Raw genomic sequence first — 19,555 nt, 5'->3', positions numbered from 1 at the left:
ACAACTTGTAAAATGGGTGTCCACAGGTGATACATGTAATTTTCTTAAAGTCTATCTTTGCATCCAGTTCTCAAAGGCCATGAACCATTGGGGCAACTCCAAAGTGCCTGCTCCAGGCCTGGAAGAACAGGGCCACAGGGATGTAAGGAACAACATTATTTTGTTTCCAAACATTTGTACCTCAGAGTATCAGCTCCCAGAGGGCAGGAACCAATGTGCCCAAGCTACTCCTTACAAGCAAGCAAGTGCCTCCTGCACATTTTGTTTTGTTTTTGAAGATCATATGTGTTTGTTCAGGGAAGGAAGAGAGGAGTCAAGTTATTCCAGCCTTTGTCACAGCAAAAGGAACACCAGGGAATACATCTCTCTCCCTGATACCCCAGAAAACCTGGAATAAGTCCTCAATGTGGAGGGGCAAGATCACGGGCCTTGGAAAGTGACAGTCTTGGCCCAGGTTCAGAGCCCGGCTCCACCATTTACTGTCTAGAACTTGGCTAGGACTCTGAAGCAGCAGGATGAGCGTCCCCTGGGAGCTTATTAGAAATGCAGAGTTAATTGAGTCAGATTCTCCATTTTAACTAGATTCTCAGGTAGTTGCTATGCATCTGAAGTTTTGGGGCTCATTGACCTGGGACCCTGGACAGGTCATATTCCTCACCGACAAAATGGTGATAATGCCTACTTTAAAATGTGATAATTAAATGAGATGATATATGCCACGTGCTTAGCACGGTGCCTGGTACATAGGAGTGTTCCATATTAATCTCCTGGTCTTGAGTTCCCTGCCAAGGGTCTCTAGGCCAGCCCTTTCTCTTATGGAGTTTAAATTTCTTCTCCATTCTCTAAAAATCTATTAATTTTTCACTTAAGGGTGTTGTAGTGCTGAGGTCGGACAGTAGAGGGCACTCTAGACATTTCCATGGCGAAGAACCTGCCCACCAGGAGCGCGCAGGCGCTAGTGAGTCCCAGGGAAGTCGGGTGGTGGGTGCAGGTATGCTGCTGCTGTTCGCCTTCCGGGCAGGGGGCGCTTGTTGCCCATAGTCCACCACACAAAGCGCTCACCTTCTGGGGTCGAATGTCCTGGGCTTGAGCCTGCAGCCTCAGTTATCTGGTCCCCATTTGACCTCCCACTTCTAGTTATAAACAAATTGCCCAGTGCTCCAAACCTCCTGGGCCCAGTCCCCAGGCTGGTGGGGAGACGTCTCCCACCGGCCTCTAGACATTGATGAAGGATCCCTGGTCGCCGTTGGCTGTCTCCGGCTCTACGCAGCGTCCCTTCCTCCGCGTGACCCTCCGGTTCCGGTGGAATTTGGCATAACAGCGCAGCCCTGAGTGAGGGGAGCAAGGGAGTCAGAGGTAGACTGGCCATCAGTGTGCCACCCACGTCTTCTCTCACACCCGGTGCGCTGTTCTTCCCTGCAGCCCACCCTCTGCACCGTGGCCTGAATGAGATTTACAACGTGAATCAGATTCCAGTTATATGAAATATCCAGATTAGGCAAAGCCATGGGAACTCTCATAGCGCTGTGCCTAAGGGATTTGACTGCTAACCAGAAGGCTGGCAGTTCAAACCCACCAGCCACTCTTGGGAAAGACGGTTGGGCAATCTACCTCCGTAGAGATACCTCCTCGGAAATCCAAGGAGAGCTCACTACGAGTTTTTTGTTTTGTTTCGTTATAGAGACAGAGAGCAAATAGTGAGTGGTAGCCAGGAGTTGTAGGAGTAATGGGAGTGACTGGTCCTGGCTAGGGGATTTCCTTTTGGGGTGATGAAAATATTCTGGAACTATATAGAGGTGATGGCTGCACAACATTGTGAACGTACTAAATGCCACTGAATCATACACTTTAAAATGGTTAAAATGGTAAAGTTCATGTTTTGTGTATTTTACAGTTTTTAAGTTAATCAGATTCTGCCCTCCATGGCTTTCCTTTGCAGTTGAAATAAAACCCAAACTTCGTACCTTGCCTACAAGACCCTTAGGGACCTGGACCCTGCTTCCTGTCAGATCTCACCACCACCCCCATGTTCCTCCTATCTCTAACTCCATCCACTCCCAGTCTTTTTGCTGTTACTCATATATCTGTAAGAGGTCTCTGTGAGTTGGAATTTACTTTTTGGCAGTGGGTTTTGTTTTGTCTTTTATCTAGCCATATCCTGCCTCAGGGCCTTTGCAGTTGCCATGCCCTCCATCAGAATTCTCTCCCAAGTTCTTTATGTGATCAGCTCCTTCACAGCCTTCAGGTCTCTAAAAGACATCCTTGACTGCCCTAATTAAACTAAGTGCAGTCACTAGTGGGAGGGCTTGTGGCTTTGGCTCACTCTATTATGGCCATAATGAGCCCTGGTGGTGGTACAGGTAAAACAGTTAAGCATTCAGCTGCTAACCCAAAGGTTGGTGGTTTGAACACATCCAGCAGCTCTGTGGGAGAAAGATCTAATGATCTACTTCCATAAAGGTTATAGCTAAGAACATCCAATGGGGCAGTTCTACTATTGTCACATGGGAACTTGATGGCACCCAACAACATTATGGCCATAGTCATGTGGGTAGTTATTTTTCACTTACAACCACATCTGGTTACATCCTCCAGATGGAAGTGGAAAGAGATGTCAGTGTGGCCTGAGCAACCCTAGCTTCCAGGTTAGAGGTGGCCACAAGGAAAGGGGACATCTCTATGTTAAGATCCACTTATGCTACTATCAAAAGAGTAAGGAATTGCTGTGAAGTCTGTGCTTAAGTGTCTGGCATTTGAACCTGGACCACTGAGCTTTTGGACCTCTGACCACACAAGGGACACTTGGGAGAGGGACAAGAGATGAGCAGGGGTGGTTGGCAGGCACAGAAGGCCTCCGGGAACCAGGCTGGCCATGACTACTGGTCTCTAGCCCTGGGCCCTGCTGTATTCAACATGTTGGGATTTCTCAGGCATCCTGAGGACCCCTGGTCCCCAGATCCCTCTGATGTGGCATCTTGGTGCCCCACTCCCCTTCCTGGATCATCTTCAATGAGGGGCCTGAGTAGTAACTTCCATTCTTATTCTTTTCTGGAGTCTGAGTCTCCAGGGAGGAAGCAAGAGTTTTGATGGGATTGACTAGCAAGAGAGGGAACAGAGGCAACGAGCAGATGGTGCTCTGGGTGACTACGAAAAGCAGCGTATACTCCCTCCCTCCTCCCTTCCCTGAGGCCCAGGCCCAGGGGCCACCCACTGAGTGCCCAGCTGGGCACCAGCAGGCATATTCTGTATGGCCACATTCCCCAGTTGAGCTGGGCTGGACCTGGGGTCCAGGGACAGTAGACTGGCCTCAGCACAGCACTGGACTCCCGGGACTCAGTCCCCTCCAGCCCGCTCTGTACCTGTTTCCTCTTCTGTGAAACGGGGCCATAACCAGGCACACAGGCAGCTGGAGACATTGCTGCGTGTTTTCCAGAAGCCAGCTTCCTAGCATCATCACCTCCACTCTCTCTCAACTTTCTGCTGGTTCTCTCTGCCTCCACTCCTGACTCCCAACATCGTGCAGCCAAAGTGCGCTTTTTAACTCATGAATCAGACCATGAAAGGTCCCTGCTTAAAACCTGCCGTCACCTGATCGAACCACTGAGACTATGGTCCCTAGCTGCCCTTCAGGTCTAGAATTGAACCCACACCTGTGGCTTCCTGCCAAACAAAAGACAGGCATATGAGGTGAACATTTACACTAGGTAGATACACTCCTTGGAGAGAACAATCATGGGAGAATAGAAGGGCTGTGTATGCACAGGGACATAGCTCAGGGGCCAGGAGTGCATGGGAGGGAAGGACACAGGGAAGAGGTAATTATGGGGAGGATGTAGGAGGGGAGCTGTTGCATTGTGGGAAATTCAGTCAATGTCATGAGACAAAGTGTATGTGAACTGATGTATGGAAAGTGAATTTGCTCTGTAAACTTTCACCCCAATCACAATTAAAAAAATAAACAAAAACAAAAACCCTGCTGTCGACTTCCAGTTACAAATTGGAATCCAAACAAACCTAAACGATTCTTCTGGCCAGCTTCTCCCACCTCCCCTCATATCACCTTCCTCGCTGGTCACTACATTCCAATCCTAGTCAGGCTTGTTCTTGCTCAAAGTCCTTGCCCTTGCTCTGCCTCCTGCCGGGAACATTTTTCCTTCCTGATCTTCAGACACTCAGCTCCCCTGTCTGCCCCTGTCCATCCTTTCTGATAACTGCAGGGACTCCCTAATCATATCATCCTGTGTTATTTTCTTTATAGTCCTTATCACTTTCTAAAGATATCTACTTATTTGCTTATTGTCCGCTTCTGTCGTTGGAATGGAATGCATGGGTGCAGAACATGTTGGATTTTCTCAACGCTGAATCCCAAGGTCCAGAATGGCGCCTGGCACATAGTGTTGTTGACGTTAGCTGCCGCTGATTTGGCCCCCAACACATAGCAACCTCGTTCATAATGGGATTGCACCGTTGCGATCCATAGGGGTGTCAATGGATGATTTCTTGGAAGTAGATCACCAGGCCTTTCTTCCTAGTCTGTCTTCCTCTGGAAGCTCTGCTGAATCCTATTCAGCATCGTAGCAGCACACAAGCCTCCACTGATGGACGGGTGGTGGCTGAGTGTGAGGGGTCTTCTGCATGGGAGGGGGCTTCTACCACTGAACCACCACTGCCCCCGGACACAGAGTAGGTGCTCATAAATGCTCCTTGGCTGACTGGGTGAATGAATGATTGGGCCTAAATAACTCTAGCTTTTGGAGCAGACAATTTTTTTTTTTTTAATTGTGATTTGGGTGAAAGTTTACAGAGCAAAATCGTCTTCAACAGTTCATACACATTTTGTTGTAACATTAATTGCAATCCCTATAATGTAACAGCTCTCTTCCCACTTCCATCCTGTGGTTACCTTTGCCCTGTGCACTTCTTTCCTATGCATTCTTGCCCCCTGAGGTTTCTCCCTGTGCAAATGCTACCCTTCTGATCTCCTATGGTTGACTATTCTAGGAAGTTAACCTACCTGATGTAATTTTTCACCTCATGTTGTTGTTGTTGTTATGTGCCCTCAGGTCAGACCTGACTCATAGCAACCCCTCCTTGGGTTTCCGAGGCGGTATCACTATGGGAGTAGGTCGCCCAACCTTCCTTTCACCTCATTGGCCTGTCTGTTGTTTGGCTGGAAGCCATGGAGTGAGTTCAATTCCTGGCTCAAAGGATAACCAGGGGCCATAATCTAAGGGTTTCACCAGTCTCTATGAGACCAGTAAGCCTGGTCTTTTGAATGATTTTCAGTTTTGTTTCAGTGCAGCAGACAATTCTGAACGAGGAAGATGTCTGCAGAAACAAGGCCTGAGTCTCAGGATGGTGAAAAGCAGGGACAGAGCCCAATTTCTCCCCCACAGGACATGTGAACACTAACTGGCTATTGGACGATAGGAGGTAAATATTGTTAGGTTTAGGTGTTGTAAGGGTCTTGTGGCTATGTTTTTAAAAGAGTATTTATCTTTTAGAGACATATTATTAAATATCTGTAAATTCCTATGAGTTGCTTCAAAATCATATGGGAATGGGGGGAAGTGGGTAGGGATGACCCAGATTGGCCCTGAGTTGGTAATTCTTGAAGCTGGGTGATGGGATGTGGGGGCTCATGACACTATTCTGACTACTTTAGTGTATGTGAGGGATTAAATTTTGTCTCCCCAAAAGATATGCTGAAATACTAACTAACCCCTGGTACTGTGAAAGTGACTTTATTTGGAAATAGGGTCTTTGAAGATGCCATCAGTTAGGTTAACTTGAGGTCATTTGGAGTAGGGTGGTAACTTGAGAAAGGGAGGAGATAAAAGACACACAGTTTGGACTGCTAGACTCCTGACTGTGAGATGATACATTTCTATTCTTCTAAGCCACCCACTTTGTGGTAATTTGTTGTGGCAGCCCCAGGACACCCATACAGTGTATTGTTTGAGTTTTTGCAGAATAGAAAATTTAAAATATTCTCCAACTTTTCTAGCTGTGTACATTTGGGCAAATCACTTAACCTCTCTGTGCCTCAGTTTGCGCATTTGTAAAATGGGGATCATAATAGCTCCCTTCCTGGGGTGGTTGTGAGGACTGCAGGAGCTAATGTAATGAGAGGGAAGTACTTCACACAGGAACTGAGCACACCTGGTGCCCTGTGTGCTGAGGGGCAGGTACAGCTCCAGGTGGGAGGTCGTCGTCGGAGCAGCCAAGTGCATCCTTCTCCAGGACAGAGCTAGGAAGTGCTCCCTCTTTTCTACCTACTAGGAATGCCTCCCCTGGGATAGAAAACTGGTTGTGAACATGCCAGCATTATCAGGTTTGATCTTATTTAAAGAGACACTCTCCCTTTCCTCCCTTCTCCCGCCTTCAGATCTTGGGAGCTCATGCCAGCTTGTATTTCAGGAGGTGAGAAAAGCAAGCCATGGAAGCCATGCCAGGAATCGGGACTAAATGAGTTCCCAGGTTGGGGAGGCAGCAAGAGAAGCTGTTCTTGCTGGCTTCTTCAGCTCCCGAGGGGTTCTCCCACCCCCTCCCTCGCCGCAGGCCACCTGGTCCCCCCTCTGCCGGGAAATCTCATCCCCCAGACGCTCCTGCCTCCCACTCACTGCAGAACCAGCTTCCAGGAGCAAGAGAGGCTTTGTGGTTCTGGAGCCTGGGAGGCCCCCAGGGGTGCCGGGGAAGCCCCCAGGGGTGCTGGGTAAACCCCAGGGAGATGGCTCACCTTCCGTGCACATGCAGTCATCGAAGCATTTGTTGTTGAGCCCTCGGTTGTGGGGTGTGCATAGATGGTCTCGCAGGTCACAGCAGCTCCCTATGACACAGCAAGCCCACACAGTCAGCAACAAAAGCCAGACCCCTCCCTGCTACCCCATACATGGTCCCCCAGGACAGAAGATCTGTCATCCCTGTGGCAAGGCAGGCCTAGCAGGGTGGGCCATCTGGTCCACAAGGCTCCAACCGGAACCACAGATGGATGTTATGAATGAGGCCCCCGGGTCAGAGACCCCAGCTGCCCTAGCTGGCCAACCAATGAATCATCAAGGAGTAAAGATGGGTGGGACAGCAGGTGGAACAGCTGGCAGCCACCAGCTGTGGAGTCAGCTGGGAGCTGGGAGGACCTCAGGGGCCATTGACTGCAATGTTCCCTTTGGACAGATGGGAAATGAGGCCCAGAGAGGCCATGTGATGAGGTCTAACACAGGCCGAGGCACAGCCTGGAGCCAGATCTCAGAGCTGACTGCCCAGCCAGCCCAAGCTCCAGCCTTTCCTTTCCACTCAGAGGGAACCCTTCTTGTTAATTGCCATCAAGTCCATTTTGACTTGTGGAGACCCCACATGTGCAGAGCAGAACTGCTCCTCAGGGTTTTCAAGGCTGTGACCTTTCAGATGCAGATTGCCAGGCCTCTCTTCTGAGGCACTTCTGGGTGGGTGTGAACTGCCAGCCTTTCAGCTGGTAGTTGTGTACTTAACTGTTTGTACCAGCTAGGAATTCCTCGAGTGAACATAATGATTTGGAAATGAAGCAGCCTGCCAGGGAGCAGGCAGTCTGGCTTCTACAGTGCCACACTGCCGCTTGGTTGTTGTGTTTGTAGAATAGTTTGGAATGAACGAGTGTGGGGCATGGAGGTGTGCATTCAGGCCTCCCTGTAGGAGAGCACTTGTGTGGCAGTTAAAATTGTATGTCAACTTGGCTGGGCCTGGTTGAGTGGCTAGGCAGCTGGTAGTAGTTATTCCCCATGATGAGACTGGCAATCACCTCCATGGTGGGATCTACCACAAGCAGCTGAATAGCTGCTTCAGAGATGCATCTGCTTCCCGTATATAAGCAGCAGCTTTGGGAATGGTCTCTAGCTTATGGCACACTTGGACTCTGCATGTAGCTGTGTTGTTGTTTGGCAGCCTGCCATGCTCTGCCGACCTTGGGACTTTCAATGGACTTGAATTAATGGCCTGCCATGTGGTTTGGCAACATCGGGACTGTGCCTTTTTACTTGTCAACTTTGGGCTTGTCAGTCTCAGCAACCAGCAGCTGTCTGAGTGAAGAAAAGCCTGTAGCTTCAGTGGGCCGGGAGCAAGAGGCAGGGCTGAAGCCCAAGGTTAAGGGGCTTTCACCTAGCCCTTATAGCCTGGCACCTTGGACTTCTAGTCTCCAAAAATTGTAAGAATAAATTCCTGTTTGTTAAAGCCATCCCATTTGTGGTATATATTCCTGTCAGAGCGGCACTAGGTAACTAGGCAGTTCCCTGAGGCTAACTGTTATCACGTTAGGAGCCACCTCAGCTTTCAGGCCAAGGTCATGCTGTTCCCCACAGCCCCAGCCAGTGACTGACACATGAGTTCCAGGACCTGGCCATGTGTACACGCATGCATCCCCTAACAGGCTTTGCTTTGGTGCACCCCTTTTGGGCTGGCCTAGACTTTGCACCACAGTCTGAAGGTTTTCCTGCCCGTCCTGTTCCCTCTGCCTTTGATCTTTCTTAGGCTGTTCCCCTACCCCCTAAATGAACATCCTGCTTTTCTAACTCTGCCTCAGCCTTTGCTTCCCAGAGGCCCCAGTGGACTCAACAAGGACCAGCAGGTTAAGGCATCAATGGGTCAAAATCTCAGGTGCTTGTCTGCAGATGGTCTTGGTGGTAACGACTTCTGTACAGTGAGGATGAAAATACTGTTGAAAGAATCCCCTGAAAGCCCTCCAGAGGTGAGGAACAAGGCAGATCAAGTCCTGCCAGATTTTCAGAGGAAGAGGTTGAGAGGGGACTTATGAATTGAGGCAGCGTGTGGCAGTGGCTAAAAGTCTTGGTGAGACATTTAGCCTCGCTGGGGCTCAGTTTCCTTGCTTGAAAACTGGAGATGACAGGAAACTTCTTCTGGGTGCGTGTGAGGATTACACAAAGTAACATATGGCAGTGACTCTCAGAAAGTCGTGACCAGTTGCTGTCAAATGGACTTGGACCCATGTGTGTCACAGTAGAAATGTGCCCCATCGGGTTTTCAATGACAGGATTTTTTAAAAAATAGATCATTAGGTCTTTCTTTCAAGTGCGTCTAAGTGGACTCAAACCTCTAACCTCTCAGCAGCTGAGTGCTTTAACTGTCTATACCACCCAGGGAACAGTAAGTGGTAGCCGGTGTTGTAACTATTTATCATCCATAAAGGGTCAGGGAGTCCCAGGCCTGCTCACATGTCTAGGAATGCGCACTCCCCTCCCCTCGCAGGTCTTCCGCCAGCAACCAGCATAGCACCTTGGACACTATGTTCAAGGTGTAGTAGGTACCTGGCAGGCAGTCTTGGTGATGGTGGCATGGCTCCCCTTCAGCTGGTGATGTTTCATTACCATCACTGGAGAGTTTACCCCGGTGTTTCTCTGGGGACAAGAAGATCTGTTGTCAGACACAGAGGCCCACGTGGGCTCGGGACCATGGGCACAGGGAATATCAAGCTCAATTGGCCCAACATACTATGCAAAAACATTGTCCTATATCCTAATTTGGTGAGTAGTGACTGGGGTCTTAAAAGCTTGTGACTAGCCATCTAAGATGCAACAATTGGTCTCTTCTCCTCCAGAGAAAGGAAGAATGAAAAAAATCAAAGACACATGGAAACAATTGGTACAAGGGACTAGTGGACCATGCAAACCTCAGTTGACATGACCCCGAAACTAGGACTAGATGGTGCCCAGCTACCACTGCCAACCACTTGGAAATGGATCGAAATAGGTGATCTTGGATAGAGTGGGAGAAAAATATGGAACAAAATTCAAAATCATAAAAAAGACCAGTCTTACTGGTCTGACAGAGAGTAGTAAAACCCCAAGACTATGGGTCCTAGTCACCCTTCAGGCCTGGAATTGAATATACTCTGTGGTTTCCAGCCAAACAACAGAGAGGCCTATGAGGTGAACAATTATACCAGGTAGGTACACTCCTTAGAACAATCAACCAGGGGAGATCAGAAGGGCAGCATTTGCACAGAGAGATAGCTCAGAGGGCAGGAATGCATAGGAAAGAAGGACATAGGGAAAAGGTAACTACAGGGAAGAAGTGGGAAGAAAGCTGTTACATTACAGGAATTGAAATCAAAGTCATGAAACAATTAAAAAGAAAGAAAGAAAGAAAGAAAGAAACTGAGGCCCAGCAGGACAGAGAAGTTAAACTCCCAAGTCAAAACTTGGGAGACAGACTGCTTACTTGGCTGCCCCTCCAAGCTCTGTAGGAGACACTGTATGAGATCAACAGTATTACTGACCTAACGGATTTTTTTTCTTTTTCTAGCATAAAATGAGCTAGTAGATAGAAACTGTTTGGCATTTACTAAGCACTTGATCTTTTCTGCCTTTTTAATGAAACTTGCTCTTGAACACAGAGTAGCTAAATGGAAAGAAGAAGCAATGGAGTAAAAGAGCTGAACAGAAGATTTCAAAGGGTGGCTCCAGAAAACAAAGTAAAGCATTATAATGAAATGTGCAAAGACCTGGGGTTAGAAAACCAAAAGGGAGGTTACATGCTTGACCTTTCTGGAGCTGAAAGAACTGAAGAAAAAACTCAGGTGTCAAGTTGCAACAGTGAAGAATTCTATGGGCAAAATGGGAGCTCTGGTAGTGTAGTGCCTAAGGCACTTGACTGCTAACCAGAAGGCTGGTGGTTCAAACCCACCAGCCACTCCTCGGAAGGAAGATGGGCCAATCTACTTCCATAGTGATACTGCCTCGGAAACCCAAGGAGGGGTCACTATGAGTTGGGTCCAACTCGACGGTGCATGACAACAACAACATGGGCAAAATTGAAAAATGCAAAAGCAGCAAAAGAAAATGGAAAGAATACTGATCACTGCACCAAAAAGAACTGGTCAACATTCAACCATTTCAGGAGGCAGCATATGATCAAGAGCCAATGGTATGGAAGGAAGAAGTCCAAGCTGCACTGAAGGCACTGATGAAAAACAAGGCTCCAGGAAGTAATGGAATGCAAATTGAGATATTTCAACAAATGGATAAAATGCTGGAAGCACACACTAGTCTATGTTAAGAAATTTGGAAGACAACTAACTACCTGGCCAACTGACTGGGAGATCTATATTTGTGTCCATTCCATTGAAAGGTGAACCAATGGAATGCAGAAATTACCAATATCATTAATATCACACATAAGTAAAATAATGCTAATGATAATTCAAAAATGGTTGCAATAGTATATCAACAGGGAATTGCCAGAAATTCAAGCTGGATTCAGAAGAGGATGTGGAATGAAGGATATCACTGCAAATGTCAGATGGATCTTGACTGCAAGCAAAGAATACCAGAAGGATGTTTACTTGTCTTTTATTGACTATGCAAAGGCATTCAACTATGTGGATCATAAAATATTACGGATAACATTGAGAAGAATGGGAGTTTCAGAACACTTAATTGTGCTCATGAGAAACCTGTAACTAGACCAATAGGGAGTCATTTGAACAGAACAAGGGGTCATTGAATAGTTTAAAATCAAGAAAGTTGTGTGTTAGGGTTGTATCCTCTCGCCATACTTGTTCAATCTGTATGATGAACAGATAATACAAGAAGCCGGACTATATGAAGAAGAATGTAGCATCCAGATTGAATGAAGATTCATTAACAACCTGTGATGTGCAGATAACACAACTTGCTTGCTAAAAGTGAAGAGGACTTGAAGCACTTACTGATAACGATCAACTACTACAGCCTTCAGTATGGATTACACTTCAACATAAAGAAACCAAAAATCCTTATAACTAGGCCAATAGGCAACATCATGATAAATGGAGAAAAGATTGAAGCTGTCAAGGATTTCATTTTACTTGGATGCACAATTAACGCCCATGGAAGCAGCAGTCAAGACATCAGATGACATATTGCATTGGACAGATGTGCTGCAAAAGACCTCTTTACCGTGTTAAAAAGCAAAGATGTCACTCTGAGGGCTAAGGTACACCTGACCCAAGCTATGGTATTTTCAATTGCTTCATATGCTTGCAAAATCTGGACAATGAACAAGGAAGACTGAAGAATTGATGCATTTGAATTATGGTGTTGGTGAAGAATATAGAATATACCATGGACTGCCAGAGGAACAAACAAATCTGTCCTGGAAGAAGTACAGCCAGAAGCTCCTTAGAATCAAGGATGGTGAGACTTTGTCTTACACACTTTGGACACACTACCAGGAGGGACTAGTCCCTGAAAAGGACATCATGCTTGGTAAAGTAGAAGGTTAGCGAAAAAAAGACTCTCAATGACATGGAATGACATGGTGGCTGCAACAATGGGCTCAAACAGCAATGACTGAGGATGGCACAGGACCAGCAGAGTTTCATTCTGTCGTACATAGGGATACATAGGGTTGTTATGAGTCAGAACTGATTCAACAAGCACATGCTAGCATTTTCCATTTTGGGTGTTGAATTATACTCAGTTTGAACTTGACTGCCCTCCCCACCCCATTCTGGGCATTCATAGGTCAGACTGGGCTCACTGGGGTTATACCCCAATAGATAGTTGGGGGTGGGTGGGAAGGAGCCAGATATAGGGGTGGCAGGGTAGGGAGGCATACCTTTCTTCTTTGCAGAGGGCCAGACCTCGGGTTTTAGGTCTTCATAATCTGTCCAGTCAAACAAAGTCATATCCAGTGTGGGCATCACCTCCCCATCTGGCCTGGGCTGTACCTGCAGAAGGGGTGCCAAGGATGAGACTCAGAGCCTTCTAACTGCTGGAAGCAGGAATGAGGGCCAGAGGGGGGAGGAGGGGCTCTTCAAAGCCACCTCATCTTCTGCTTGGCAGCCTGAAATCCCAGCCCAAGGGACATCTGGGTGACTGTCTCAGGCTCCCACTGGCTCCGGCAGCCACTTGGTTGGTGTCCTCATGCACAGCCACCACCCACTGAGCCACCTAAACACAGTGGTGCAGCCCAGAGAATCACTCCCCAGGCCCTCTGAGGAAGAGGCGGGGACCACCCTCTGGGCTGGGAAGGAATCGTGCTACTCAGGGTTTCTAAACTCACAAGGAGGGACTTGAACGGAACCCAGCTGCTCACTTCCCTGCCCGTCCTCTCTCCAGCAGAAGTTACCAGCTCTCCTGGCATCATGGAGGCCACAGTCAGGATTCAGTTGTATGTACAGTTCCAGCCAGAGGACTCAGGGTTCCTGAGCACTGGACAGACTGTGGCTGGTTCTACACACACCCACCTGTTCATAATAGGACATGGGCAGTAATAGCACCTTCAAGGGCTGGGCTCCTAACAGATGGGCTTCAGGGCTATGAAGGTGCAGAGAACCGTGCTTCCTGGGAAGACAGTCGACTGCTGTTATCAGCCTCTCAAAGGGGTGCAAGACCCAAGAAGGTAAAAAAAGATCTGTTGCTAAAAGAAAGAGTTGTATTACTTCTATTATTTTTTTTTATTAATCATTTTATATTATTTTATTTGAAAACAAATTTAAAGCCACAGAAAAGGTATAAGAATAGTGCAATGAACTCTTGTAAACCCTTCACTAGATTCACCAATCCACCACCCATCTGTCGGTTTGTGGCATTGTAGTGGTTTGTGTGGTGCTGTGATGCTGGGGGCTATGCCGTTGGCATTTCAAATACCAGTAGGTCACCCATGGTGGACAGGTTTCAGTGGTGCTGAAGATTAAGATGGCCTACGAAGAAAGGCCTGGTCATCTACTTACTTATGCAATGAAAGCCCACCAGATCACAACAGAATATTGTGTGATATTGTGCTGGAAGATAAGCCCCTTAGGGTAGAAGGCACTCAAAATACCCAGGGGCTGCAACAATGGACTTGAGCTCACCAACCACTGTAAAGATGGTTCAAGACCTGGCAATGCTTTGCTCTGCTGTACATGGGGTCACCATGAATCAGAGCCAACTTGATAGCAACAAACAACAGATAACACCAAAGGTTAGCATTTGGCCACAATTACTCACTTGCTGTCTTTCCGTATATCTTTTGTTAAAGATCTGAAGCAGATGGGTCAAAGCATTAACTGGTGCTTGCTAACACTGGGTGGTAGGAACTTGGGTTTGTAAGTTATTACTCTCTGTGCTTTTCTATCCATATACAATTCTTCCCCTAGGGTCCTACTGCTTTCAATGCAGAGACCCACATACTGAGCTGGCACCGGCTTCTTTGGCTGTCCCTGGAGTGAGGCCCCTGGGCCACCTTCTCCTGGGTAGCAGCAGCCCTGGCTCAGGACTGAGTGCCCACCCAGGCTGGAGCTGGACTGCATGTTTCAATTTAGGCCCAGTGGTCTCAACTGTCTCTTCAACTCTGATATACCAAGAGGGGTTTGCATGATGTGGTGGTCTCAAGGACCCTTCCAGCTCCAAGGCTGTTCTGGTGCTCCTTACCTGGGGCCGCAGAGATGTGACAGGCAGGATCAAGGACTCTTCTGTGGCAGGTGCTGCCTCCAAGGTGGTCAGGAAGAACATGGTGGGGGCCAGGCTGGTGGAAGACTCCTCCATCACAGCATCCTGCACCTGGTCTTCGGAGAATTCCACCCTCTTCATCAGAGAGCTGGGACCTCGGACCAAGGCTCGGCCTAAGAAAAGCAGCAGGAGACATGGGAGCTCTGTCTACAGCAAACCAGGGGGCAGCAGGGACCAGGTAACAAGCCCTGGGTTCAGTCAACATTCCTGCTACCCAGCATCCTGGGGAGGTAGAAATGGGGAGCCCAGAGAGAAAATGTTACTTAGGAGATGGCTTAGGGATTCCCTTTGTAAAGCAGCATTCCAACAAGTCCAAGTTGGAGTTGGCTGGATGCAGCCAGGGGTGTAAGAACAACAAATGGGAACTGGCAGGATTAATCATGGGAGGCTTCCTGGAGGAGATGAGGTTTGAGTAAGGGAGCAATGTGATAAAGGTTACAGGAAAGAGGCTTTTGAGAAGGCTGGGAGGTGAGTACAGCAGCTTCTCACACACAAGTGAGTGATCCCTATGTGGTGATAATTTTTAGCCTAGTCCATTTATTGAGCCCTACTGTGTGCCAAGTCCCATAATTTCATCAAACCATTGTAAGATCTCTAGGAGGTGGGTGCTACCTTCAGCTTCATTGATAATGAGCACAAAGAAGTTAGGCAACTTGCCTGAGGATGTGTAGCTAGTGAGAAACAGAGTCTGAATTTGAAGCCAGATCTGTCTGAGTGCAAAGTCAATACCTTTAACCACTAATGTCACCTTCCAAGACACACGGGCACGGAGGAGGGAGAGCATGAGGGAGGGACTGTACAGAGTTAGAGATCAGGGACAAAGGGGCTTTGAGAGAGTGGAGACCCCAGGTTCATCCTGCCTCATTTTCTCAGGCCAGGTCTGGCTGTAAGGTTGGTTAGGTCAGCTGGGGTCCCCTGACCCTGTAGAAATGAATTCCAGAGTAGAAAGGGGTCTTAGGGACCCTTGAATTTACCCTGTTCATTTTTTAATTTTAATTTTTATTGTTATTTGGGTGAAAGTTTACAAAGCAAATTCATTTTCCATACAGCAGTTCATACACATTCTTTCATGACATTGACTGCAATCCCCCACAATGTAACAGCTCTCTTCCCACTTCCACCCTGTGGTTACCTCCTCCCTGTGTCCTTCTTTCCCATGCATTCCTGCCCCCTGAGCTATCTCCCTGTGCAAATACTGCCCTTCTGTTCTTCCATGACTGATCGTTCTAAGGAGTCTATCTATCTGATGTAAATGTTCACCCTATATGCCTGTCTATAGTTTAGCTGGTAGCCACAGGAGTGAGCTCAATTCCAGACCTGAAGGGTAACTAGGGGCCATAGTTTTGGGAGTCTCACCAGCCTCTAACAGACTAGTAAACCCAGTCTTTTTTATGATTTTGAGTTTTGTTCCATGTTGTGCTCCCACTCTATGCAGTCATCCTGTTCTGTGTTGCAGACAAGGAAACTGAGGTCCTGTCACCCAAGGGTTCCACAGCTATTAAACAGCAGAGCCAGCCTAGTCCTGGGCCTCACATCTCTATGTCAACTCTCCTGGGAGGGGTCCCATTGGTCCACTGAGGCTGGAGGAGCTGCTGCTGAGCTGGGATGAGTCTTGCCCCATGTGTGCCCTCTAGCTTGTCTTCAAGGATGCCAGCAACCCTCCCCCACCCAACACAGATGAATCCCTTGGGGTGAGGGAACCCGGAGTCTGAGCTGAGGACCATGCTCTGCCCACTTGGAGGATTTCTGTAGCCCCAGCAGGGAAGCACAGCCCAGCTGCTGTAGAAGGGAGCTGGGCCTGCATCACACCCCTCTATGTCTGTGGCACTCTGCCTGCCTCCAGACACGCTCTTGTCACATAAAGATGCTTGCAAGTGGAGGTTGTTACCTGGGCTCAGTGCCAGGTGTCGGTGGGAAGGGGCCGTCTGGATGGAGTGCTGGGACAAGTTTGCTCAAAGACTGAATGGGCACGGGGGGCACCTGGGCAGTGGGGAGGCCAGATAGCTCACAGGGTTGGAGGAAATGTGGAGGAAACATCAAGGAATGTGGCAAGGGCTGGGGTGGGGGCCTCATTATGGGCATGTTCCTTGGGTTCTCTGTCTTCAGGTTGGACAGCACTGATTCTGCTTCAAGAAAAAGCTGACAACTACCTAGAACAGGTTGGGCAATCTACTTCTGTAGTGATACTGCCTCAGAAACCTAAGGAGGGGTCGCTATGAGTCGGGTTCGATTCGACGGCACAGATCAACAACTAGTAACAGCTACTGCTCATTGTCCCTGCCAGTTGCTGGGCACCATTCTAAGCAACCTACATTCCACGTCTCTGAATTCACACTAACGATACGTGAGACTAGTACTCTCATTTTTAAAGAGGGGGAAACTGAGGCATAGTAAGGTGGCTTGTCCAGGGCCACACACCTAGTAAGTGGTGAAGCAAGGATTTGAATCTGGGCCATCTGGCTTCAGAGTCTATGCCCTTAACCACCACTCTGCCTCGAAGTTGATGAAGGGATTTCTTTGATGGGTAAGGCAGTTCTTCGGTGTGCCTGGAGGGGACTGATCTGTTCCATCTCTATTCAGGATTTATAACCAGTTGCATTGAGCCTCTTCTGACTCCCAGAGACCCCATGTGTGTGGGAGTAGAACTGTGTGCCATAGGATTTTCAATGGCTGATTTTTCGGAAGTAGACTGCCAGGCCTTTCTTTCGAGGCCCTCTGGGTGGTCTTGAGTCTCCAGTCTTTAGGGTAGCAGCTGAGTGTGTTAACCATTTGTACCACTCAGGGTCTCCACTCAAGACTTTTAGTACTATGGATTTAAGTCAGATCCAAGGTAGAACTTCCCAACCAAGGAAGATCATATCCTGATAGGACCGTCACAAACCCTTCTCCTAGTCCTGTACTCGCCCGAAGGCCTCTCCCTGACCCCTCCCTTTACCAGATGCTCTGACCTTAGTGAGACTCCTCTCCTTCTCTAGGTGACTAGTGACTGTCAGCTTTGGGGCCTCTGGATGTTCTCCCCAGGACCTCATACCACTGACATCTCTCTCTTCACTCCCCTCTCCTGTTCCTGGTGTCCCCTTGCCATCTGGGTCTGAGTCTACCCTTACACTTCCACCCTCACCCCACCTACCCCTGTGCAAGCCCCGCCTCCTCGCAGATTTCCGATACCTCTGTGCAGCTTCAACCTGTCCCTGCGCCTCTTGTGCTCCCTGCCGTGTTTCTTCGTCCTCTCCAACCCTGGAGACCGGTTCTCCTTCTCAGGGTAGGGCAGCGCCAGCCCCAGGAGCAGATCCTTGCCCCGCAACAGGCCGGCAGGACTCTGTCCAGACAGCAGGCCCCCTGCCTCAGGAAGCCTGGAGGTCTGCCTGGAAGCAGTGACCACAGCCCCATCTTGGGCCTGGCCGGGCATGCCTGGGCCCCGTGCCTTCTTGCCCAGGCCCCGCCTGCGGTGGTGGCCAGTCTGAGGTTTCCAGAGCGCTGGGCGAGGAAGGTTGATGTGATTCTCAGGGAGGTTCCGGGCGGGAGTGCCAGGTGCCAGGGAGCCTGCGAGGCTCAGCTCCAGGAGCACCAGGAGGGCCAGGAGCAGCACGGGGGCGGTATGCATAGGGGGCCTGGCCATGGCCTCCTTCCTGCAAGAAGAACAGCTCTGTGAGGGCAGCTGTGTACCTTCCTCCTCCTCCTCCCACCCTCAGGCCTCTCCAGCACAGTGCTTCTCAAAAGGGATAGGGGAGGACTTTGCCCCCAAGGGACATTTAAATGGCAATGTCTGGAGACATTTTTGGTTGTCACAACTATGACCTCGCAAATTGTGACATGACACTGGCATCTAGTAGGTGGGGGTCAGGGATGTTGCTGAATATGCTACAATGAACAGGACAGCCCTCCAACAAAGAGTCACCGGACCCAGAACATTAGCAGTGGTGAGGTTGAGAAACCCTGCCTTAAGTAGTTTAAGCAACATCCAGCTTCCAGCTTAGTCTAGAGTTCGTTCTCTGCATACATCTCCATCCTTTGCCAAGTCCCCTGAAGTAGAACCCAGCCTTGAGGGGCTCAGAAACACCTCTCTGGGTCCAGGGACAACTGAAAGCCTAAAGTCAGACAGAGCAAGAGTTTCGAACACATGCAGTTCATCAGGAATTGTGGTACATCATTGACAGTGGCTTCATTAGGGTTGGTGTCATTTTGGTAACTCATGGGTCACTCTTCCCATGCATAGGGCCAGCCAGCAGATTCCCCTGTTGTGGGGTAATGGCCTGGCCCCACTCTGCCCACATGGCCCTCCTACCTCCTAACTCATGTCCACCACCACCCCACCCCACCCTGCCCCGGCTTCCTGCAGCTCCTCCCACTCCCATTGTCTACAGAAATCCTCTGTACACCATGGTGAGTGCCACGGCCTGCCCGTACCCTGACTGGCGGGTGATGGGGATGGGAGGAGTGTGGAAATGAGTTACTTCTTAGGTGATGAGTAACACCAACTCTAGTGATATCACTGCTTTGGTAGTTCCTCCCCATATGTGCTGGCCCTTCTGCTGCCACCACAGATCAAGGGGTCATTTTGGTGTCACCTCCTCTGACAGTGTCAAGGAGTGCAGTCCACACACACATCCCCCCCCCCATGCCCCTAGTGACACCACTGGTCCTTGATGTGAATTTATGCCACTTAGTCCTTTCAGCAGCAGCCATGGTGGTTAAGTGCTTGGCTGGTAACTGAAAGGTTGGTGGTTAGAACTGACTAGCTGGTAAGCAGGAAAAAGATATGGCAGTCTGCTTCTGTAAAGATATCAAACCAAAAACCCATTGCCATCAAGTCCATTGTGACTCATGGCGAACCTTTTGGACAGAGCAGAACTGCCCCATAGGGTGTCCAAGGCTGTAATCTTTACAGAAAGGAGTCCTGGTGGCTCACAGTGGCTAAAGTCTCAGATGCTAATTGAAAGATACTTCGAACCCACCAGCCACTCTGCAGGAAAAAGATGTGGCAGTCTGCTTCCGCAAAGATTATAGCCTTGACGTGGATGAACTTGGAGGACATTATGCTGATTGAAATAAGTCAGTCACAAAAGGACAAATATTGTATTAGTCCGTTATTG

General features: G+C 48.8%; 1 protein-coding gene across 1 annotated transcript; it reads right to left on the bottom strand.

Moving 5' to 3' along the window:
- Nucleotides 1–1,215: 1,215 nt before the first annotated feature.
- DRAXIN (dorsal inhibitory axon guidance protein) lies at nucleotides 1,216–18,081 on the bottom strand. The gene is made up of 7 exons (XM_007942633.1): nucleotides 17,631–18,081; nucleotides 14,385–14,575; nucleotides 13,962–13,964; nucleotides 12,586–12,697; nucleotides 9,294–9,383; nucleotides 6,740–6,829; nucleotides 1,216–1,328 (listed from the first exon to the last, which is right to left on the bottom strand). Exons 1-7 carry the CDS (start codon nucleotides 18,079–18,081, stop codon nucleotides 1,216–1,218), a joined length of 1,050 nt encoding a protein of 349 aa, XP_007940824.1.
- Between the last annotated feature and the right edge of the window lie 1,474 nt (nucleotides 18,082–19,555).

This window comes from Orycteropus afer, unplaced genomic scaffold (genome assembly GCF_000298275.1).
Source record: "Orycteropus afer afer isolate SDZICR_OR568_19922 unplaced genomic scaffold, OryAfe1.0 scaffold00094, whole genome shotgun sequence".
NCBI classification, from domain to species: domain Eukaryota; kingdom Metazoa; phylum Chordata; class Mammalia; order Tubulidentata; family Orycteropodidae; genus Orycteropus; species Orycteropus afer.
Note: the sequence above shows the minus strand (reverse complement) of the source record. Positions and strands in the feature narration are given on the sequence as shown.